We start from the raw sequence: 24,231 nt of genomic DNA on the forward strand, positions 1-24,231 counted from the left end.
TCAGAAAGAGCACTTTTGCCTCTCGATTGCCCCACAAGGAGCGGAGATGACCGCGGTACCCGGAAAACAGACAGAGTGAGAGCTCTTCACTTCCTCCCTCCCTCTCACTGTCGCTAGCAGGTCGAGCTAGTACGCTAGCTCTGTAGCAACACGTGTTATTGTTTTGTTATTAAAATAAAGTGCAGTAACATGGGGAAGAATAAGAAGAACCAAGCTAACGTGTCAGGAAAAGAAGCGGGCAAGGCCGGACAACATTCAAGGTAACGCAAGGAAACTAATGTGTAACAGAGACAATGTTAGCTGTTGTTGTTAGCTTCCACTTTAGCTGCGAGCATTGCTATCAAAATGAGATTCAACTTGTCATTCTTGTGTTTAATTGAGGACATGCATTATATAGAGGCTTTTTATTCAACTTTTCCTACATGCTACCTGGACTGTATTGATTTTAAAAACTGCACTGCTCTTCCATTTTTAATTCAGATATATTATATGTATTTTATAGTGTTTTTTTCATATATATTTATTGTATTTTTCTTCTATTCTATAGTTATATTTCTTGTATGTATTTTAAAATATTTTATTGTATTTTTCTTCTATATGTCTCTTGTACATATTTTTTATAATGTTATCATATTTTTATTGTATTTTTCTTCTATTCTATATGTTTCTTGTACATATTTTTATAGTATTGTTTCATATTTTTTATTGTTTTTCTACAATTCTATATTTATGTTTATTGTGTATATTATTTAAAGTATGTTTTCACAAAATGTTATTGCATTTCTCTTCTATTATATATTTCATGTACATATTTTATATTATTTTTTATATTTTATAGTATTTTCCTATATTCCTATTCTTTAGGAATTTGCAATACTTGCTTTTATTTATGATTTGAACTCTCTTTCAAATCATAAATAAAAGCAAGTATTGCAAAAATCAAAAATGTTAAGCACCAATACTCCAAAGCAAATTCCTTGTATGTGAAAACCTACTCGGCATTAAACCAGATTCTGATTCTGATTGTGTCTAAACAGTGATAAGAAGCCCAAACGAGATGGTAAACCCAAGAAAGCCAAACCAGACCACCTCGAACACATCCCCTTCAAGCTCCGTGAGATATTGAAAAGCAAGGAGAGAATGAAAGCGGGACCCATGAAGGCCAAAAAGCTAAAAGAGGGTGAGCAGGAAAGCTTCTTTAACATTATACTTTGTGATGCACAGTTGTACTTTTTTTTTTTTTTAGCAGTCATGGGTTTGTTTATAACTAGTGAGATATTTGTGTCTGTCTCTTTAGTCATCTCCCCTAAAGGTAAACCACAGGATTCTCAGAGTGGAGACATACCTGTCCCACATTTCAAGAGAGGAAAGAAGGAAAGTGTGAAAGCATATCTGCGGCGTATGGAGAATGAGACAAAACACGTCCTCTTCCTCACCAACAACCAAGTAGACCGAAAGCCTGAGCTGGATGCAGACCAACAAGAGAAGCCCGTAGAGGGCAAGTCTGATAAAAAGAAGGAGTGAGTACACTTTGACTTGTAATCAGCACAGTCAACTGATGATATGTATTTGTGCTGATATGGGGATGCAAATGAAGGGTGGGATTCAGCTGAGTCAGTTAAAACCCCATCCTCCTGCTCAGAGCTCTACTTGTTTGTCATGTATGTGTAGATCATATCTTCTTTGTTGGTTTGTGGCTAATGTTTCATGTGCCTGAAATGAAAATGTCTTACTGGGTCAACATTATATATGTGACATAGAAGTGGTGCACATCATCTGAAAGCTGGGAACCTGAAGATTAATTTGATATATACCTAGGGGATCTATACATCCACTGAATGTCCTAGGTCTCTAGTTTGTGGTTTTCAAGTTTCATGAGGCTGTGATCATCCTAGAGGTCACAACAGGTCATTTATACAGTGAGGTCAAGTTTCAAAAATTTGTCTCATTGCAATGAAATGTCTACTATCGGGACTAACATCATCACACATGGATACAATTGGGCTCATTGGATCCACAAGAGTCTCTACTGAGTGATACCCAATTTATGTAATTCTAAGACTGTTTAGGGACCCCAGTATGCAGAAATATTGAAACACATCATTTTAGAATAGTCGAAAATATCACATTTGTACTGCATACATAAAACTGCTTGGGTTTTGCCCCAAACTGCATGTGATTATCATAAAGTGGGTATGTCTGTAAACTAAAGGGGATACTTGTGGGTACCCATAGAACCCATTTTTATTGAGATATCTTGAGGTCAGAGGTCAAGGGACCCCTCTGAAAATCACCATGCCAGTTTTTCCTCGCCAAAATGTATGCCAACTTTGGAGCATTATTTAGCCTCCTTATCGAAAAGGTAACATGACATGATTGGTACCAATGGATTCCTCAGGTTTTCTAGATGTAGCTCTAAACCTGAGCTTGCTACAGCCTCTGAAAGTTGGTTGTGAATGCTCAAGATCCTGCGGTTCTCAGGGGGTTAAATGACAATGATAACAGTAAATAATAATAAAAAAAATGGACCACAGAAATATTAAAGTGATTATTATTCATGATTCATGTCTAATTTATTTGATCTTTGCTGTCTTTGCTACAGGTACGATAAAGTCAGATTAGGGAGGCTACAGCTGAAGAAGTTGGACAGACAAGTGGCCAAGTTGGAAAAAGACATGTTTGTAGGTAAGGAACAGTTTCCACTACAGAGGATGTGAGGGAGCAGCTCTGGTCAACGGACCCTCTGGCTTTATATTCTTCAAGTTTATCAGAAAAGTATATTGTCCCCAAGCCCCCCACAGCAAACGGCAGAGTTAAAATTAACAACTAGCTGGTAAACATAGTGGAGCATTTATGAGCTACAGTGCCAGATATTTAACATAGAACTTGTTGGAGACCAGAGCAGAGCTAAAAGGTGAGTGAATATTTGTCTTAGATTCATCAGGTGAACTCCAAATGAATGCTGCTTTGTGTCTGTTGGATTTGTAGATCGGCCATAATAACAACTTAAGAAGACAACTTCTTCTGCTACTTCCAAAATAGCCAAAACGTCCTTTTAATGCTGCTTTAATCACTTCAAAAATGATTTTGTGTATATACAGTATATCCTGTAGAAGAGAAGTGGATACAATTGTCAAATCAGAATAAGATATAAAACTTGTTTGCATACTGATTAACTGATTTGTTTGTTTTGTAGATAATGTTCCCTTTGGTGAAGTTTCAATGGCCCCGCCGTCTTTGAGCTTCAAACCCAAGAAAGCTCCAGTCAAATCTCAGGTAACCTGCTATGTAGTTATCACGTCATGTCGGGGATTTTAAGCCCTGAGACACACTGAATGCATGAGCAGTTTCTGACGGCTACCTCGCTGAACTGTGGCGTCCACACCGACAGAGTTTCTGCTGCTGCTGCCAGCCCTTTCTTTCTACATAGAGTTTGCCTTTCATAATGGTCATTTCATTATAAATTAAATTTGTATGTATTTTAGACAGAAAAAGGTTAAGAAGTAAATAATAGAAATAAATTAAAAGCCGGTACTATTAATTTATGGAGCCGTGCAAGTCATTGCATTTTCCCAACACCATCCTTCAAATATTTCAGAATAAAAGCCTTGTTATAACAAATGAAGAACGTCACACAGAAAAAAAAAACGCTACAGGGCTTTTATTTTGAAAGGAAAACAAAGTGTTGAGTCTGACATATTCTACAGATATAAACATTGAAACTGTAGTGATGTTTCTGTTATGATGTCAATATATACGGTTAAAAGGTCATTTTTACTGTCTATTTTGACCATGACTCTCTAGAGGAGACGCAGCTGACAGACAGCCGAGTCGTGCTGCTCACGCGGGCAGCGTGTCTGCTCTAACCTGTTAACATGGGCGTCGAGATAAAAAAGCAAGATGTGCTGCGACGCACATGTGCTGTCCCGGCCGCAAGGTTGAATAAGAGGTTAACTGTGTTGTTTTTTTCTCCTCCACCAACGTCATCCAGAAGACATCACACTTGCTACTCAACTCTCTTCTCGGCCAAACGGTGGCCTCCGTAGGCAAGCCGTCCATGGCCAGACAGAGAATCATGGAGGAGGAGCGGGTGCGAGCGGTGGAGGCCTACCGTCTTCTTAAGAAACAGAGACAGAAGCAGCACGAGGCCAGGCCTGCCAATCTGGAAAAACTCAGGAACCCTCAGTGACGTCTCATGTCAAAGAGAAGTCCCCGACTTCAGTCAGCACTGAAGCTCGGACACTGAAACAAACACTGAGATCAACCATCAGCAGACTTTATGTGTGTTATGTAACTCTGGAGCTGCCGGTGGGGGAGCTAACCACAGTGTAGCTAACTGTCAGGGGGACAAGCAAACATTTGCATCCGCTGCCCACATTGTGAGGTAAGTAGTGATCAACATCCACCTGCAACTTTCAGTGGCACATTGTGTTGACACTGTTTTTGTATTTGCATCTTTAGGAAGTCACCATGACATCATTTGTGATGTAATGGGCAATAAAATCATTAAGGCTACGTCACGGAAGCCAAAGATAAACCTTCTATTGTTTGCTGTGGTCCCACTAGATGGCAGTCCTCCTGTAGAAAGTGGTGCTTGTATGGAAGCTGACAGAACAGGCTGTTTTTAAAGAAAAAATTTATTTTTGATTGCACACCATGCCCTCATTATAAATGTGATTTTATGGCTGCAGAATATTTTCAAACCTTGCTTTTCCTTTGTACCTCCCTGAGAGCCTGAATCCTGGGATCAATAAATCAGCCTTTTTAAATGCGGAGCACTTATTAGAGCCTGGCACAGCTATTTACATTTGTAATCCGTAAAAGGTTTACCCCTCATGAACGAGGCCTTTGTTTAAACATCGGCCTCGGGGACAAACTGCAGATTTAGAGATGTTTGTTGAACAACTTCATCTTTCAAAAGCATCCTAGATCTAAAAGCAAACATTACTAATTAATATATTTTCTTATTTTTGCAGTAGTGATCTACTGAATAATATCACCAGATGGTATTTCCTATTAATACTGAGTCCCTGTTGTCTGGTCTGTGGGTCATTTCTGTTTGATCAGCTTTTTTTGTGCTTCGTCTGCGTTTGTCCACTGATGGTTGTCACAGTGACGAGGAAATGCGTTAAGTGGGGACAGCTGCTTGTGATTGGTAGTGCTGACTCCCTTGAGATGAGCTCAACCACCATTGGTCATTTACCATGTGCACAAGACAGCTATTCATGTTATCAAGGGATTTACAGTTGCTGCCTGTCAGAGAAAGATGCTGTTTTTGATTTCAGCTCAAGTCATTGACATTACACGACTAATGAAACTGAATATTCAAATAATATTCCCGTGTACATGCAGTATGTGCATACTCATCACTTCATTCCTTCTACGGCTGCAACTAATGATTATCTTTGATGCCGATTAATCTGTTGATCAGAAAAAATGTTGATCAGTGCATCCAGTGCTCTAGATGGGCTGGTAATGGCACTTCTACATTTTTCTCTACAGCGTACCGCAACTTTTTCTTGCGTATACCGGCACTTCTCACAAGCTGCCGGTACTCTTTTCTGCCCTTTTCATATCAGGTTCTCTTCAAGATTCATAACGGCGCAGCGCTGGTGTTTTTGCACCGCGCCTCGCAAACCGTATGAACAGGGAATGAAATTAAAAACCCCAACTTCGAATATATAATATCAAATATATAATTGATATTCCGAATACGCTGTATACATGTGTCCAAAGAATGCTCCTAAAACCTAAATAATATCGGTATATCCCACGTCTTAATCAAATATTGTCATATTCAAAATAATAGTGGAATATTGGTGTGCATGTAAACGTAGTCACTGATCAGGAATTAACATCTAATACACTTAAAATAAAGACCGTGTCAAGGTTTAATGTATATTTATGTACCCTCCTCTGCAGAGTGACACCTTCCCAGTAACCCCTTAATTAGATGCATGGATGAAATCCAGCTAAGGCTCCTCTGGGCCAGCCTATAGTGTTAACATTAATGTAGAGTAACCCAGGTCAGTGGCATCAGACAGGTAAGCTGTTGTAGGAAATACTAAGAATGCTGTTTTGTTTACATTTGCATAAGTGTTCCTGCTGTATGTTCACCATCCTGTTCGACAAGACGACTGCGCTGCTCATCTGCATGCTTTTTGCATCTTCATATATGCAAAGGCGAACGGAGGGTTCCGACAAGAGGCATTACCCAGTAAAATTTCCACATTCGTGTTCTGGTTCACATCTCTGATCGGCCTGATTTCCAGTTTGTGAGCAATTTCCTCTCTGAGTAAGCACCCGTGGCTGCTGACAGCACAGGATGGTGGGAGTAATTGGGAGAGAGCCTACTCAGCCTGCTGCTAGGCAGCCACAGCTCACTCTGAAGCTCTTAGAGCGTGTGCACGTGTGAGCGACAAATTACGTGTGAATAATTGTTCCTCTCCCCGTAGAGAAGAAGGAAGAACTCATTGTAAGTCAGAGTCCCTTGACAATAATGTTGTGATGGTGCTCACAGTGTGCTTATCTGCGGCCCACGCAGCTTTCTATGTAACAAACATCAATGCAGAGAAGGTTCCTGGCAGCCGGTCACCAGTTCTGCTGTCAGATAATGCAGTTTTTATGAGATACTCCATCAAATCGCATTGTAATGCATCTACTCCGTGGCTCTAACTTCACTATCACAGCCCTGGATTCAAACTAGAAAAGAGCATCACATGGATTTATTGTCAGATTTTGCGGTTTGGGCAGTGTATCATTCCCACTATATCGCCCTAGGTGCCACCCAAAATAGTCTTATGCCTTGTTCAGCGGTGTATGCGCAGGTTCCCAGGTGAAGCTGTTAAAGTTTATCATGCAAATACCAGAGATACCAGTGTATTTTATCATGTAAATACCCTGTGACACTTCCTCTTGCATTATTCCATATCTGCCCCCTCGTAACATTGTCAACAAAGATCCAAGAGCCACACGGTATTCAAGTGACCTTTTACAAGTTTAATAACTTAAAATGTACACCTTTACATCAAATTATAATTTTCTAAATCCAAGGCACTACAGAATCATATCGCTTTCAGATGAAGTCTGGATCACAGCATCATTTCACAAGACAACAAAGTGTGTTTTACAACAGATTAACAAAATACATTGAGATTTATGACCAGAAAAGTGTTATATTGGTGAAAACACAATAACTTTCAATGTTTGTGAATAAAAACTAACATGTAACAGTTCAGTTATAGACCTGCAGCTAATCCTTGTCTACAGTTTCTCTATCAACCTACAGTAGGCGTGGATGTATAATAAGACCTGGATACGGTGCCACAGCTCAGCTCCAATTTTTTCCAGTGGCCACTCGCGGTGTTGCAGCAAAGAATCCCCCTGAGACCCAAAAAAGCATTTTCCCCATAGACCACCATTGTAAAAGAGACGTCTGTAAAACTGTTAACAAGACACCTCGAACTGAAGCAAGGTAAATTATGACTCTTCCTATTATGAATTTTTATATTTGTAAAACTTTCCTAGAGCCGAGAAGAGCGATTTTAAAATCTGTAACGTCATCACAATGTAAAGTCTATGGGCCGAACGCATCTTCAGTGGGCTGCATACCCTGGAAGTATTGGTGCCTTTAAATGAGGTTGTGTTTAACGTTTATACGAGAAAAGTCCACAAACGCCCCCCTCTTGTGGTAATCATGGAAAGTTTCTGAAAGCTCAGAGTTCACGAGTTGTGACGTGTTTGTTGACGTTGTCGGAAATGGTGGAGGCCTTGGAAGTAAATTTTTCGGTGCATAATACGTGAATATATTGTAATTTTAGACAAATTCGGTATCCAGTTCTTATAATACATCCATAACAGTAGATCAGTTGTCACCTAAAAATGGTTTACATTGTTCCACTCTGGTGTATAGATTTTGTAGAACTGTATAAAAAGTAGAGACAAAACAGAATATAAACTAGAAGGCAAAATCATTGCTCTCCCTTAGAGATACATGGTTGTCTTTTTGAGTGAAGCTACGAGTGAGCAAAGCTGGTTTTAGTTGACAGTAAGAAGGTTTAGGATGCTTGTTGCCATAAATTGAGAAATGAAATAGAAGAGCTGAGACACAACCTCTCCATATGAAAATCATTTAGCCTACGTATACAACCGCCTCTATAAGCTGTCCATCTCCGACATCGCCAGTGTCTTTTTAATCTTTTATTTATGACACTTGTGCGTACAGAACAGACGAGCAGTGCACAAACATCAGAGGAAAACAAAATTCAGAAGTGTGTGTGAGAGGAGCTAGGTCTTGAGATTCACCACAGTGTGTTATTAAAGCTTCTTGCTAAAGAAGAGAACTGATTACATTTGATACAAGGAACTGTGAGAGGAGAACAAACCCCCAGGTGGAGATTTCATAGCCGTAACAACCGAGTGTGTGTAGGTGACAGTGCAGTGCGCCCTCGACACACGCTGCCCGAGTGTGACAGTCCTTAAGACAGCGAGGACCTGCCTGAACGAGGCAGGGAGCTGTCACTTCCTGGAGTCAGAGAGGGGACTCTGGGTCGAGGCAGCATTGCGTCCTGATCCATCTGTAGAGAAACACACAGAGAAGTGATTATTTCAGCAGATGTGACAGAAGAGGATGTTCTGTGGTGTAAAATATTGTGCACTCGCTCACCTTAGTCATACCCTTGGCGATCAGGGCTATTTCAGTGGGCTGGTACACACAACTTCGTAGCTGACCATTATAGGCGCCATATGGCGACATGGGCTTTGTGGGTACTGGTGAAGAAAAGATGGAGGAGGATGAAAAATACCATTTCCAGAATAAAGTCGAAATGTTGAAGATAAAGTCGAAATGTTGAGGATAAAGTAAAAATGTTGAGGATAAATTTGAAATACCATTTCGAAAATGAAGATGAAATGTCGAAAATAAACGTTGTTGCAATGGTCGTCCAGTCCGTAGACTTAACACATTAAAACGGGTATGAAAAACAGAAATATCTGTCACTGTTTAAACAGTCTCTGCAGCAACACACATTTACTCCAACTGGCCAGTTCAGTGAATCAATATTTGCTGCCTCTGTCAGGATCAATTGGACGCCTGTAACGCACAAGTTGGATACTGTAAAACTTTAAAAGCACCCTGCAGTATTTTCTGTTTTAGAGATGTGACAGCATCGTGCTCGTAGCCTTGTTTTCCTACTTCGTTTCTGTTTGTCTTCAGGGTCATGCACTTGTAGCCAGCTGAAGAAATGGGCCCAAAGCATATGTGCATGAATAAATCATTTAATTGGATTGTTGTCCTGCTGATTAATTTGTATTTTTTGATTCTGAGGATTCAGCACCCATCTATAGGCTACATAATGTAGTTGAGCGCAATGAGACATTGTCATTGTACTGTTACTGTTAGACCATAATGCGTCATGCTGTACCTGCTGGAGGCTCGTCCATAGTGAAGGCTTTATTCTCCATGTACACGTTCTGGAGGGGCGGCTCCGGCTCCTTCAGGAAGTTGTCGTAAACCATGCTCCTGGCAGGATAAACGTCTTCTCCATCGATGGGCTGGTCCGGGTCCTCCTGGGTCAGCAGGCAGAGTTCTGGGATGGTGTAGAGGACGAGGAACACCCAGGCGTTTGACACCACTGCTACAGCCAGAGTCGGATCGTCCCAGCTGGGGTCCCCCGCCACTCTGTTCCCGTAGATGTACATGACGATCCAAGCTACCCAGATGGCCAAGGTGAAGAGGCCCGTGACCAGGATGAAAGCTCCGTCTCGACGCCACTGCTTGTGCTTGTTAGTCAGCGAGGGCACGGCCATCACCACCACAGCCAGCAGCAGAACCATCACGTAGATCAGCGCCATCACAAAGTCCAGGTTAGCGATGCTGCAGGACAGGTCAGGGATAGCGACACCTCCAGGTGGGCCCCTGGCCACAGTGATGACGAGCCACTCCGTGTTGATGATCACTTCGACCATCCACAGAGCCAGGGCTCCTAGGCCTAACATCCAGCTCCTGGGCCCCCGGCCCCTCCGCTCCAGCAGGGCCAGCCACAGCCCGTGCATCGCCAGGCAGGCTAGACAGCCTGAGAACAGTACTCCAAAGAGGAACCTCCGCGCGGCGCAGCTGGTGGAGTACCGACCCACAATGAAGGCAAAAGTGAGTCCGAAGAGTCCCAGAGTGAAGACCAGAATGCCGGCCTGCAGGGCCACCATGCCCTTCCTCTTCTTGTGCGTCACAAACGGTAAGGAGGCCATGAGGATGACCAGCAGAATGAAGGAAGTCACCACGCCGGCGGCAGCAACAGCCTCCACCACGACCCCCCACACTGTGTTCAGGTCACACAGGTTGTAATAGATGGAGTTGATACTGGAACCACATCCCTTCGGAGGACTGGTCGGGTCCATGGTGGCTTCACTGCAGATATTTAAAAAGTGCTGCAACAAAGAAATATCCTGATTATTAAACATGATCGTAAATGCAACTACTGTATATTTGCATCCCTGATTATTAGGACAGGAATGGAAAGACAAACTGCTGACTTTGCATGTAATTGAATACAAATCATCCGTATTATTACTGTGTCACGACACAGTGAATGAACTGTACCAAGTCAGTTGTGTGGAGTTTTAATGTGTTGTTCGTATATTGCTGTCCATTGATTACAGCAAATTGTCTCCGATGTCTTTAATTACTACATGACAGCTCAGTCTAGCTTTGGTGGCCTACACTGTGTAATTTACAGAAGCATTTTAACATTTCAACAGGAGACAGAATTCCCCACCCAGCATCCCATTGGTTTTGTATTCAACTTTAATTACAATAATTATTCCACTGTTAACGTAAGGATGAGCGATATGGAGAAAATCAAATATCACAATTTATTTTTTACTAAATATCTTGATATTAAAATATTACACTGAGATTTTTGATAAACTAATAAAGTAATGTGGATAATATTGTCCCTGTTACATTCATGCCACTGAAGCATATTGAATATAGCATTGTCAATATCCAGTTAAAAGCTCCAAATTTGGTGATTTTTGAACTTTTGAAGTAAGCGGAGGTATTAAGATAAGATAAATAAACTATAAAAATCAATTGGATTGGATTGGAAAATAAATGTTATAATAATAATAGGCTAATTTTAGAATGGCACATTAAAAGCCCCATGCTAAAATCATTAAGCAATACCATATACGATATGGAGAAAATCAAATATCACAATTTTATTTATTTATTTAACCCCTTCATATCAATACTGTAGGGTTGACTATTGGTGCTTTCACAAAATATTTACACAATGAGATTTTTGATAAATAAACTAATGAAGTAATGTGGATATAATGTCTAAGTGGGTAAAAGAAAATAATAGAACAGCCAGAAAATGATTTTACAGTCCTTTATGTGATGAGAACATTATCCTAAATTATTAAGATAAAAAAAACAATTTAAAAATCAATTGTATAATCTGCCATAGAGCTAAATCAGACCTTTTTAACCCTCTGAAACCCACAATAGACCAATTTTAGTATTTTTTTAGGGGTGTACAGCAGGTCTTTAGGAGGAGATAGCAGGTCAACATGATGTCACATAGAAGTGGTGTACATCATCTGAAAGCTGGGAACCTGAAGAATAATTTGAGATGCAGCTCAGCACTGTGTGTCAAGTTGTTCATTAATTCATTAATCAGAAATAAACATTAATTAATTGAATATTTTAAATAAATTGTGACAGTGTATACGTGTTTAGAACATTATGTTAAATATTAATTAATTAGTTAATTAATTAAATATTTTAAATAATTTGTGAAAGTGAACATTATGATAGAAGTATATGATGGCCATCCCCATGCTCTATTATGTCTCATAAGTTGTTGCAGCATTTTTTGGGTTGATACCATTTGTTACACAGATTTGATGCTAAATTTAACCCTTTTTTGTCCACTCAAGAATTGATAAAAAAAAAAAAAAAAAAGATCAATAATCCCTCCAAAATATCACATTAATATGCTGTTGAAAAGTTTACATTGTGGCGAATATTAATCTTATAGGCTAATTTTAATATGGCATATTAATTAATGCTAAAATCATTAGGCTACATATCATATACAATAACACACTTACAGGAGTATAATGTGGTGACTTCTTACCTGGACTGATGGCAGCTCCAGCAGCTCTGCTCCAACAGGTGACTCAGGTGAGAATAAGAACTAAACCTTGTCCGGATATAATAGTTATTTCTCGGGTATTTTAACAGACTCCTGACGGATGTTTCGACCAATTTTCTGAGCGTTCACTAAATTGCTCCACGGTGTTGTTTTCTCACGGACAGTCCTCCATGTGATCTGCCCACTCCCTCTCTCTTATTACCGGACCATGTTCTAATGAACTCACATCAAATCATGCTTGGCTAGTTCTCCTGTAAAGTTGTTATTCATATTATTATATCCTGTAAAGGTCAGTGTAACTCAGCTCAAACCTCTCTGTCTCTTCACCCAGCCTCTCTCCTGCAGCTTTGCATATTCTGTGAGATTACAGCTGCTTATTTGTTTCAGGCAGCTCACATCCAAACAAAGGGACCACTCACCTCTCAAGTGAGTCCTTTCCTGCTGAACACAGGCTTTGCAGCACGTCGAGCTGTGTGACCTGTTTGACACTTGATTTCAGACACAATGATGATTGATGATTAATGGTACTGGGTTGGTAATTAGATCAGTTACATGTGATTAGGGTCTTTAAAAGCAGTTTCTTGTGAAATGATCAGATGCTGCTGCACACAGCAGCTTAGAGGGGGAATTAGCCTAATGTGGGACATTTTTTGGAGTTTGGGATTTTTGGAATATGAAGCCAATACAATCCACAAACAGCACCACTCTGAAATCCCCAGGATGTGTCCTAATCAAACCAGAAAAAAAAGAAAATGCAGCTATCACAAAAAGAAATGGTAAACATATTAGTAATCTTAGTGCCAAATTGTCTTGTGGGACACTATAGGTTTGTTAAAAGGCTGAAATCATCTTAATTAATGTAGGAAACACTCAAGGCTAACTGTGCAATTAAATGCACGGCTAAAAATGCATGAATCTGCTGTGAATTGCAAAGTTAAAATGTTAAACCGTGACATTTTTTTCACGTCACTATACAGGGAAGACATACAACCATAACAGGCATTTAGGGCCTATTTGAAGCTAATACATTAAATCTACACCCAGTACCACTCCGAAATCCTCAGGATGTGTCCTAATTAAACCAAAAAAAGAAAATGCAGCAATCACAAAAAGAAATGGTAGACATATTAGTAATCTTAGTGCCAAATTGTCTCAGACTAATCTTTATTTCCTAACGAGGGACACTGAAAAGTTTGTTAAAAGGCTGATTTTATCTTTAATTAATGTAAGAAACTCTCATGGCTAAATGTGCAAATAAATGCACAACTAAAAATGCATGAATCTGCTGTGAATTTCAAAGTTAAAATGTTAAACTGTTTTCATTTCACTATAGGGGACACATGCAACCATAACAGGTATTTAGGGCCTGTTTGAAGCCAATACATTAAATCTACACTCAGTACCACTCTGAAATCCCCAGGATGTGTCCTAATTAAACCAAAAAAAGAAAATGCAGTCTCGTTAAAAAAATGGTAGACATATCAGTAATCTTGTGGGACACTGAAAAGTTTGTTAAAAGGCTGAAATCATCTTAATTAATGTAGGAAACACTCGAGGCTAAATGTGCAATCCCACGTTGAGTAATTTTACCACTTACAATGTTATTACTGCAAAACCTAGGCTTTTCAAGTGGATGTTACATGGGGAATCCAACAATAGACTATAATAGTTTTGAAGCATTTAGGAACATAGAAAGACATTAAATAACCTATTTTATCATATCTGTTATGCAAAGAAGGCATAGTTAAATGCACGGCTAAAAATTCATGAATCTGCTGTGAATTGCAACGTTAAAATGTTAAACTGTTTTCATTTCACTATACAGGGAACACATACAACCATAACAGGCATATAGGGCCTATTTGAAGCCAATACATCAAACCTTGAGGCAAACATATTAAACCACACACTGCATTATAGGTAATGATTGAATAACCTGTAATGTATAGGCATAAAAACAACAACCTACAGAAATTAGAAAAAAACTCATACCATTTTAACAGAGATATATATAACAGTAGTGAAATGTAAATAAGTACATTTACTCAAGTACCGTACTTGAGTACAAATTTGAAGTACTTGTACTTTACTTGAGTATTACCTTTTCATGCTGCTTTCTACTTCGACTCAACTACATCTCAGAGGGAAATACTGTACTTTTTACTCCACTATATTTATCTGATAGCTTTAGTTAATTTACAAATTAATTAATATTATTTTGCATACAAAACATACAAACCTTATAAATATGTTTTGTTATATATTTAACTCTCCAACAGTATATTCAAGTATAGCGTTTATAATTAATTCGCAACTATTTTGTCACTTTTTGTGCAAAAATTACAAACATTTTACGGTTCCAGCTTCAAGACTGTGAGGATTTTCTACTTTTCCTTCTTAAATATTTTTTTTTCAGCATCGAATACTTTTATTTTCAATACTTTAGGTACATTTTCCTGATTATACTTACATACTTTTATTTAAGCAACATTTTCAGTGCATGACTTTTTCTTGTAGTCGAGTTTTTTCACTGTGGTATTAGTACTTTTACTTATAAGTAAAGGATCTGAATATGTCCTCAACTACTGATGTCTAATATAGAAATAAAAAAAATACATTATTTTTCATATGTTGTTATGTATGAAAAGACCCAAAATAAACACTATAAGCAGACTACTTGATTATAAGCGAATGATTTAAACAGCATTTGTATAGAAATTATTCTGTCCCAAGCTTTTTGCAACTCTGATTTATGCCATTTAGTGCAATTTCAGTAATTAAATTAAATACTTAATACATAAACAACATGCATCTTGAGAAATCTGATCACAGAGTCTACTTTCTCTCTTTAAGGATAAGTATACTTCAGAACAGTCATGATCAGAGTGGAGACTGTGCCTCCAGTTTGCAGAGCCACCTGGTGGAAAATATTGTTACAGGAGAGACTGACTCCTGCATAATCAAATCAAACTACACAACAACACAGATCTTGTTATTGATCTGTTGTAGGCCATGCCACTTAACAACCATTTGATAAATAGGAACATTGACAGATGCTATTGATTTTAAGCTTTTAAATTGTAAATACTGCGATAAATATGATACTATGACAGTCCATTAAACCTATCTTGGTTATTGTGCTTAAAAAGATGGATTCAGTGTCATGGTTTGCCCTTTGTTTCTTTTTTTAGGTCATATTTTAAGTATTAAGTATTTTTTAGATATACGTTGATTTGTTTGATCGGTCGACTTTGTGAGTATTTAAAGTCGCAAAACTTCTCTCATCATCTCTCTTCTTCATCTTGTTGTGAAACTTGCAGTTAGGAAAAATCAGCGTCACAATTATTACAATTGCAAAATTGAATTTGCTGTCTAAATAGTACAGTTCGGCAGGCACATTGAAATATCAGCGTGAGTGTTTTATTAATTTTTTGTTGTTTTTATTCTTTGGAAACTTTTTGCATCCAACATGTAAACTGTGTGATTATATCAAAAGCCATTTGTGTCACGTTTTGGAGACCTGGTTATCTAGTGCATCCCCTCCGGCTTCAGCACAAGAGTAAGGTCATCCAGGACACCTTGCTGAAGCTCGCTCTGCTCTGGCATTCAGCCAGCACTAAACGCACTGTTTATACTGCGTGATGGAGGCCCCCCGTGGTGCATCGATTCCTCAATGGATCCCGTCCCCGAGGGGCGCTCTCTCACGAACCCAGCAGCTCGTCAATCCATCGCTTTGCATTGTGGTTCTGTTAGCAGATTCTTAATAGGAGCTGATCTCAAAGGAGAAAGCAATGTGACCTTAATGAAGGGCATGCCCTTTACAGATGCACACGTAAAGAGGGCTTTGGGTTTATTCTGTTTTCATTATGTAGCTCAACTACAGTCACTGGTGGACTCAGGGAGGGGACAGGGGGGGTCACCGCCCCTCTTGGCGCCCCCTGTTTGAAAAATAACACAACAAAAGTGCTCTCTTGGATGCCCCTATGGTAGATAAAACATGATGCAGTGCCCTCTAGGGTGGCCTTAAATGGAGAAAACATGATGCAGTGCCCTCTAGGGTGGCCTTAAATGGAGAAAACATGATAAAATACCCTCTAGGGTGGCCTTAAATGGAGAAGACTTGATAAAATGCCCTCTAGGGTGGCCTTAAATGGAGAAGACTTGATAAAATGCCCTCTAGGGTGGCCTTAAATGGAGAAAACTTGATAAAATACCCTCTAGGGTGGCCTTAAATGGAGAAGACTTGATAAAATGCTCTCTAGGGTGGTCTTAAATGGAGAAGACTTGATAAAATGCCCTCTAGGGTGGCCTTAAATGGAGAAGACTTGATAAAATGTCCTCTAGGGTGGTCTTAAATAGAGAAAACTTGATAATATGTCCTCTAGGGTGGTCTTAAATAGAGAAAACTTGATAGCATATCCTCTACGGTGGCCTTAAATGGAGAAAACTTGATAAAATAATCTCTAGGGTGGCCTTTAAAGGAGAAAACTTGATAAAATGCCCTCTAGGGTGGCCTTAAATGGAGAAAACTTGATAAAATGCCCTTTAGGGTGGCCATAAATGGAGAAAACTTGATAATATGTCCCGTAGGATGGCTTAAATGGAGAAAAACATAATAATATACCCTCTAGGGTGGCCTTAAATGGAGAAGACTTGATAAAATGCCCTCTAGGGTGGCCTTAAATGGAGAAGACTTGATAAAATGCCCTCTAGGGTGGTCTTAAATGGAGAAGACTTGATAAAATGCCCTCTAGGGTGGCCTTAAATGGAGAAGACTTGATAAAATACCCTCTAGGGTGGCCTTAAATGGAGAAGACTTGATAAAATGCCCTCTAGGGTGGCCTTAAATGGAGAAGACTTGATAAAATGCCCTCTAGGGTGGCCTTAAATGGAGAAAACATGATAAAATACCCTCTAGGGTGGCCTTAAATGGAGAAAACTTGATAAAATACCCTCTAGGGTGGCCTTGAATGGAGAAGACTTGATAAAATGCCCTCTAGGGTGGCCTTAAATGGAGAAAACATGATAAAATACCCTCTAGGGTGGCCTTAAATGGAGAAGACTTGATAAAATGTCCTCTAGGGTGGTCTTAAATAGAGAAAACTTGATAATATGTCCTCTAGGGTGGTCTTAAATAGAGAAAACTTGATAGCATATCCTCTACGGTGGCCTTAAATGGAGAAAACTTGATAAAATAATCTCTAGGGTGGCCTTTAAAGGAGAAAACTTGATAAAATGCCCTCTAGGGTGGCCTTAAATGGAGAAAACTTGATAAAATGCCCTTTAGGGTGGCCTTAAATGGAGAAAACTTGATAATATGTCCCATAGGATGGCTTAAATGGAGAAAAACATAATAAAATGTCCACTATGGTGGAGAAAATCCCATAGAAAACTTGATAAAATACCCTCTGATGTGGCCTTAAATGGAGAAAACTTGATTAAATATCCTCTGATGTGGCCTTAAATGCAGAAAACTTGATAATATGCCCTCTAGGGTGGCCTTCCAGTGGAGAAAACGTGTTTAAGTGACCTCTAAGGTGGCCTTTAAGTTGAGAGGATGTGATGCAGTGCCATTAAGGCTGCCCTACATGCCACATACTTTGTGTGCACTGGTGCCCCATCACCGCATGCAGTTAGTGCTTTTTATTTTTTTCCCCTGCCCCTCAGGCAGCCTGAGTACGCCACTGACAACAGTATTTGCATCCATATAGATTCATAGCATTCATATAAAGCTTATGAATCTTGCATCTGTATCAACCTCCAGAAAGTAAAACAAACAGAAGACACCATCATATACAGTATGATCCCGTGCTCTTGTTGTTGTCTGGTCCATTTTGTTTGCAGCAGGCTTCATTAGGGCGCCTCAGCAGCACCGCTGTCCTCCGAGAACCTGTCAGGTTATTCATAGCAGTGGCTCAGGTCGGGGACTCGCAGGACGCCTCTCTTCCTGCATTTTTACCGCAGCCTGGCAGCCCTCGGGGCGCCACCACAACCCAGTTCACTCTGAAACGATGTCTCTCCCTGTCTGTCTCTCCGTTGGAGCTATTTTAAACACATCTGTCACATTGCAGCATGTTAGTATTAATGTTGTGATTGGACTAATGGCCCAGTCAGATGCAATGATTACAAAAAAAATAATCCATACTGAGCTCATCTTTTTGATAACTTGGATCCTCGTATTGACTGACCCATCTCTGACTGACGGATCGATGCTAACAGAGATATAAACATCTCTCTGAACCTATTGTTGTCATCACTGCCATTTCACATTTCCTTCTGTTGTATCCCTGTTACTGTATGTTATTGCTATTGATTATCATAGCTAGGAGGTTAGTGTGTTCCCTGTTCCCATTACCTCCATATCCAGCCGGAGTTTGTATCACGCACATTAAAACATCAAACCCTCTGCCCTCTGCGAGGTTTTACTGATGCAACATTGAAAAATGTTCTTGATCTGTAATGTGACGACATAAGATCCGGATTGGCAGCTGAATTTGATCAACGAGGGTTGCCTTTAATTGATGAGCAGACCCAATGAAATCATCCTTCCATTAGTTAGATTAACGTGCCATCAGAGGGATAAATTGCTCTAAACTGAAAAACTGTCCTACAAATATTCAGTTTGTCACACATATTAGAGCCTCAATTACTTTTGGCAGATCAGTCTCTGTGGCAACCTTCTGTAATTAACTTGCTAATTATATGACGCTGATTGTGCTTAACTTAGATATCACAAACAACATTTTGCAGCCCAGAGATTTGCTGCAATCTGAGTGCCACTAAAACATGGAACTGTGTTAATATTGATTGTTAATAGCGCCTAACCTCCCTGACTTTTAAACTAAACAAAACCCCCCAAAACATTAAGCTGAGTCCTTGCTTGGCCCGGTGCCGCCGATCAATGCCATGCAACATCCAAAAGGGAGGAATTCAAAATCAAAGCTGTCGCTATAGCAACGCCCCTGCCAGATTCCACCAATCAATGGAGTCCGTGGGGTTGCGAGATGCGCCAGGGAAAGGCCAGCGTCCTACATAAAGAGTGCGGGACGGGGAGCCGGGCGGCACACACACACTCTCGGGGCAAAACACACCTTTCTGCAAGCCACAAAAAAAGGCACAGCAGCCAGAAGAAGAAGAAGAAGAAGAGTCAGGAGGAGAAGTGGCACAGAGTCAGGAAGAGAGGGGGAAAGGACAAAGGAAGAGAGGCAGGGAAGAACTGAGAAGACATGGTTCGCTCACGTGAACAAGGGATCCCTGCCTGGGTCTGTGTGGGCACCCTGCTCCTCTTAATCCACTCTGTCACAGTTAGAGGAGGTAAGATAACTAATCAGTAGTTTCAAAGAGTCATATCACCTTTGCATCTTTTGTTATATCCTTCATTGTAAGAGAAGCTGTGTTGTTCTATTTCAGTCCAGCTTCCCCCATACTGTCAGTGGGTAGTAGGGCACGGCATGAATGTGTGGCTCGTGCTCAGCCTCAGGGCAGGGGATGGGTATTTATCTATTCTACTCATCCTGTCCTCATCTATCTGTCTGCCGGGTGCAGGGAGAGACAGGCAAGTCCATTTGCTGCCTGGCTTCGTGCCGGCTCAGTGATACAGTACGGTGCAAGCCGCCGAGGGAAAGCTTCTCTCACTCCTCAAAAAAAACAATTTGACTGATTTTGCTATCGAAGGTCACATTCTTGTGCTGTCAGATTAGATTTCATCTGGAATTCTTCGTCTAATCCTATATTCAGGGATTGTATTAAAATGTTTTATTCAATGTTTTCAGCTCTTCTCAGCTTGAGTGGAAGAGACACTGAAGCATTCTTGATTCATAACTTTTTTTTGTCTACTTTGAATTGAATCTTTTTTTTCTTTCAGTATCAGAGAAAAAGTAGGTTGTGTCTGAAAATCTATACTAAGTACACTAAAACAGTATGTGAGATTTTTTAGTATGCAAATTGCACACTATCAAAGTGAAATATTACAGTATGAAAACGCTGGCGGCATAAATATCCCACAATGCATCGCGGTAGTGACGACAACGTTCATAATAACATGTTGACAGACAGCTCTGTAACGTCAATAACACTTCAATTTAAGTTTGAGTATAAGATTTCACTTCACTTCAATCAGACTTCGACTCTCACAAATCATCGTTTTGGTCACATGAGGTTGGCATGGGTTACCACGGTTACACGTCTCCAACCGGCAAGGAGGCTCTCAGGAAGTGACGACGTAAATTACTGTTCAGTGCGTCAAAAGTATGTTGAACGATAGAACACATATTGGGTATACACAGTGTAAAATATGTGATTTCAGATGTAGTAATATCTACTGTTCCATGATGAATTTGGTACTTTTTCAATTAGCTATGGTGTGCCAGAATCATTTGTCGAAACACACCCCCACACCACGCTCAGCTGGCTCAGGGTGCTGGCTGGCTAATTGGAAAAAGGTTACTTTGAAGTGGGGGGCGCTTGATTGTGGTAGAGATATGAAGACTTTCCAGGGAGCCAATGTGCTCCCCCTGTGTCTCATTAAACCCTCGGTAATAGGCCAACAAGGCTGCTGATGGCTGTGTGGCAGAATGGAAACAGCAGCTTGTCACGCTGAGTCTTTCATGTGTGATTCTCCAGTATGTGCCTCTTGTACTTGAGGAGAACCATAGAAGCAGCCATCTGCAATGGCGCCGCAAAGTCAGGATTCTTTTCTGAGCGACCTGGTGTCGGAGGTTTTCTGAGTCAGCCACCTGGCTTGTTCTCTATGAATTGAAACCAGAAGAACAGAAGTGTGCTGACACATAATATCAATTGTGGTTAAGTAGAAAAGTTAGAGAGTACTTTTCCAGTTCTTGCTGTGTCAAATCTGAAGTTGTAGAACAAACGCAAACAAATTCTGCTGTGAAATCTTGAAAAGCAGAGACGGGCTGATGCAAATTACGGTGACGAAATTAAGAATGTCAAAGTGCTGCTGCGTCATCTTTCGCTTTCTTTCCCCACAGCTGCCCTGAAGCTGGAGGCAGCATTAGACACCGGGGCCACGGTGCTGAATCACTCCATGGGCCTGGTGCAGCGTATGGAGACCCTGCTGGCCCTGGGGAACGGCAGCGACGTCACCCTGCGGGTGCAGACCATCAACACGGATGAGGTGAAGGTGATCCAGGCCCACAGCCTGGTTCTCACGCTGCAGAGCGACGTGTTTGAGGAGCTGCTGCTCACTCGCAACAACAGCGTTGTGGTTTTGAGGGAGACGCCTGACTGTGCAGCTGTCTTTGACAAGTTTATCAGGTGAGGGTGACTCATGGTGTAATCAGATTTGTTAATCAGGTTCAATCACATGGACCCATTCAAGAAGTGTCTTCCCACAAGTATAAATCTCACTCACCATTTTGCCTTTTCTCTTCTTTTGGAGAAGTGAGATGCTCCATCTTGTGAAATATTCTAAAATTACATTTGCCTGTTTGAGGCTCACAGTTGAAAATCTGACAGCGTGGGTTTATTCAGTGACTCAGACGTGAGGAGAGGAAAAAAGTAGTATGCCTTACTGAAAGATATTTTTTACCCTCTTGCAGGTATCTGTACTGCGGTGACATCTCAGTGCGGCTAGATCAGGCCATTTCTCTCCATAAGCTGGCCAGCAAGTACCACGTGTGGGGCTTGCAGCAGGGTCTGACCCAGTACATGACCCAACATCTGTCCAGTGAGTCGCCCACAGGCCATGTGATTGGCTGGTACAACTATGCATTACAAATTGGGGACGTGATCCTGCGGGACAGCTGCCTGCAGTACCTGTCCTGGAACCTGTCTTCTGTGCTGCAGAGCGGAGAATGGGGCTCCATCAGTGAAGATCTGCTCCTCTCCTTGCTCCAGCGCTCCGACCTCATTCTGCAGACGGAGCTGGAGCTCTACGAGGCCCTGGAGGCCTGGATTAGCCAGAACCAGCCTGTCAGTACGACGGTGGAGAGTGCCCTGAGGGCTGTTCGATATGGCATGATTCCCCCTCAGCACCTCTTCCGTCTTCAGAAGCAATCTGCCCTCCTGCAGAAGCATTACGAGTCTATCCGCGATCTGCTCTACCTCGCTTTCCAATTTCACTCTGCCTCACCTATCCAGCTGGCCAAGTACTTTGATGTCAACTGCAGTATTTTCACTCCCCGTAACTACCTGTCCGCCTCCTGGGGTTCCCCTTGGGTCATCAATAACCCCACCCGCGATGACCGCAGCTTCAGCTTCCAGACCCAGCTCGGGCCCAGCGGCCACGACTCCAGCAAGAGAGTGACCTGGAACGCCCTGTTCTCCCCTCGCTGGCTCCCACTCAGCGCCAGGTCAACCTATACCGAGCTGGGCGCCATGCAGCCCACGCGCACGGACGGAGGTCGACCTCGCATCATCGTAACACCAGCAACTTCGAGTCCTGATTTTGCCGGAGTGAGTTTCCAGAAGACTGTGATCGTGATGGCAAGACAGCAAGGAAAAGTGGTGGTTCGCCACGTCTATAACTTCCACCAGAGCACAGAGGAGGCCGGTGATTTCCTGGTGGATGCCGACCTGCAGCGCCGCGCATCAGAGTACCTGATTGACAGCTCCCTCTATCTGCACATCGTCATAAAACCTCTCTACCATACCCTCCTTGTTGCCAGGAAGTAAAGGCAGGAATCTGGTGTGGCCTTACTATCGGTTATCCACCCTCCAACCACACATTCACATATTCCAAAGTAAACTCATCTCACAGCACGTGTTTATGCATCAGGTCTGAGACATCTCTGTTTAGCAAGGAGGTGTTTGGTACAAGAAAAGGACTCACAATTTAATGCAGCGTTTATCACAATAATGATGGTATTCAGTATTTCATGCATACTTAAAAAAAAACACTGTACTGTATTATTTGTTCAGGTATTCTATAGTTTAGCCGTTTGTTCCTTGAATTTATTAAATCTATGTGATAGTTTAATGTTGTTTGCATAGGTACTATAGAAGTTTTGCTTTAAAATAAAATGTTATTGCTATTAATTTAATGCATTTCACTATAGATTTTTAGTTCTTGTATACCGTACTTGTATATGTTGTTTACATACCAAAATGTGTAAATTAAAGTGCAATCCCATTATCAGTGTTCCTTTGTATACTAGTTGACTTGCAAGACAGTGAGTCCTTTGCTATTTATTTATTAATTATTGTTACACATGCATTTTATCTAGCTTTTAAATAAATTACACCAGTATATGATTTTCATCCTGAAAAAAAAAAAATAAATAATAAAAGGCAATAACATAAAAACATTGTGTCTGTGTTGGCCCATATAGGATTTGCAAAAATAAACATTACTGAAGCAAAATTAATGGTTGATCTTACTGTAGTGTGATATTTTTATATTTTTGATTACGCTAGGTTAATTGTAGAAAAAATAATATTGTGTTATTAACAGAAAAAAGAGCTCACACAATATAAACTACACATCCCATTTTTCTATTGAAAAAAATGATAACTTACAAAATAATTCAGGTAAATAGCAGCACATACAGAACAGATAAGTGGTACAAAAGATTAAAAAAAATACATTATATATATATATAGTGTATTATTATTTTATTATGTATATTGTGTTATTATACTTTTTATTACTATTTGATAAGAGTATTAAACACTTGAAAAATGTATAAATCTCCCTTTAAGGTACATTTTGAACAGATAAAAAAATGCGTGATTAATTTGTGATTAATCGTGTTTAATCATGGAAAATCATGCGATTAATTGTGACTAAATATTTTATATACAAATAAATTAAATCAGAGGTCTCAGAATAATAATAATACTTTTCCTATAGCCTATTATTAATTTGTTCTTTAGTAAACTGAGTGAGTCGAGTAGAGAGTTCAATTCTAAGAGAAAAGCAAGCCCTCTCCCTTGTTGATTAAAGTATTAAAAACTTGACAAATCTCCCTTTCAGGTACAATTTGAACAAATAAAAATGTGCGATTAATTTGCCATTAATCTTGATTAATCATGGACAATCATGCTATTAAATATTGTATATATAAATAAATTAAATCATATATATATATATATATAAATTAAGTAAATCGGAAGG

At 40.3% G+C, this 24,231-nt stretch overlaps 3 protein-coding genes across 4 annotated transcripts; 2 read left to right on the forward strand and 1 right to left on the reverse strand.

The window, feature by feature from the left end:
• Nucleotides 1–103: 103 nt before the first annotated feature.
• On the forward strand, nucleotides 104–4,534 carry ccdc137 (coiled-coil domain containing 137). 2 transcript variants are annotated; one of them, XR_012596763.1, is made up of 7 exons: nucleotides 106–260; nucleotides 1,038–1,180; nucleotides 1,298–1,520; nucleotides 2,603–2,685; nucleotides 3,197–3,276; nucleotides 3,992–4,384; nucleotides 4,462–4,534. XR_012596763.1 is itself a non-coding variant. In XM_074656558.1 (6 exons), the coding sequence occupies exons 1-6, from the start codon at nucleotides 190–192 to the stop codon at nucleotides 4,187–4,189; spliced, it is 798 nt and encodes a 265-aa protein (XP_074512659.1). In that variant the 5' UTR covers nucleotides 104–189; the 3' UTR covers nucleotides 4,190–4,534. The 2 variants fall into 2 exon arrangements, 1 of the variants encoding a protein (XP_074512659.1); XM_074656558.1 differs by having other exon boundaries at nucleotides 104–260; nucleotides 3,992–4,534.
• A 3,903-nt stretch (nucleotides 4,535–8,437) lies between these two features.
• Nucleotides 8,438–12,573, reverse strand: LOC141781048 (G-protein coupled receptor family C group 5 member C-like). The gene is made up of 4 exons (XM_074656557.1): nucleotides 12,141–12,573; nucleotides 9,423–10,425; nucleotides 8,666–8,769; nucleotides 8,438–8,576 (listed from the first exon to the last, which is right to left on the reverse strand). Exons 2-4 carry the CDS (start codon nucleotides 10,393–10,395, stop codon nucleotides 8,478–8,480), a joined length of 1,176 nt encoding a protein of 391 aa, XP_074512658.1. The 5' UTR covers nucleotides 10,396–10,425; nucleotides 12,141–12,573; the 3' UTR covers nucleotides 8,438–8,477.
• Nucleotides 12,574–19,133: 6,560 nt separating this feature from the next.
• Nucleotides 19,134–23,421, forward strand: btbd17b (BTB (POZ) domain containing 17b). Its single transcript, XM_074656559.1, has 3 exons — nucleotides 19,134–19,472; nucleotides 21,146–21,431; nucleotides 21,716–23,421. Exons 1-3 carry the CDS (start codon nucleotides 19,385–19,387, stop codon nucleotides 22,788–22,790), a joined length of 1,449 nt encoding a protein of 482 aa, XP_074512660.1. The 5' UTR covers nucleotides 19,134–19,384; the 3' UTR covers nucleotides 22,791–23,421.
• Nucleotides 23,422–24,231: the final 810 nt, after the last annotated feature.

Source organism: Sebastes fasciatus, chromosome 13 (assembly GCF_043250625.1).
Source record: "Sebastes fasciatus isolate fSebFas1 chromosome 13, fSebFas1.pri, whole genome shotgun sequence".
Taxonomy (NCBI): Eukaryota; Metazoa; Chordata; class Actinopteri; order Perciformes; family Sebastidae; genus Sebastes; species Sebastes fasciatus.

Coding starts and splice junctions, on each gene's coding strand:
- LOC141781048 (XM_074656557.1), bottom strand. CDS start 10,395: ATGGACCCGACCAGTCCTCCGAAGGGATGTGGTTCCAGTATCAACTCC. Junction 8,770..9,422: donor TATGGACGAGCCTCCAGCAG/GTACAGCATGAC, acceptor TTTCTTCACCAG/TACCCACAAAGCCCATGTCG. Junction 8,577..8,665: donor TCGCCAAGGGTATGACTAAG/GTGAGCGAGTGC, acceptor GTTTCTCTACAG/ATGGATCAGGACGCAATGCT.
- btbd17b (XM_074656559.1), top strand. CDS start 19,385: ATGGTTCGCTCACGTGAACAAGGGATCCCTGCCTGGGTCTGTGTGGGC. Junction 19,473..21,145: donor CTCTGTCACAGTTAGAGGAG/GTAAGATAACTA, acceptor CTTTCCCCACAG/CTGCCCTGAAGCTGGAGGCA. Junction 21,432..21,715: donor GTCTTTGACAAGTTTATCAG/GTGAGGGTGACT, acceptor ACCCTCTTGCAG/GTATCTGTACTGCGGTGACA.
- ccdc137 (XM_074656558.1), top strand. CDS start 190: ATGGGGAAGAATAAGAAGAACCAAGCTAACGTGTCAGGAAAAGAAGCG. Junction 261..1,037: donor AAGGCCGGACAACATTCAAG/GTAACGCAAGGA, acceptor GTGTCTAAACAG/TGATAAGAAGCCCAAACGAG. Junction 1,521..2,602: donor AAGTCTGATAAAAAGAAGGA/GTGAGTACACTT, acceptor TCTTTGCTACAG/GTACGATAAAGTCAGATTAG.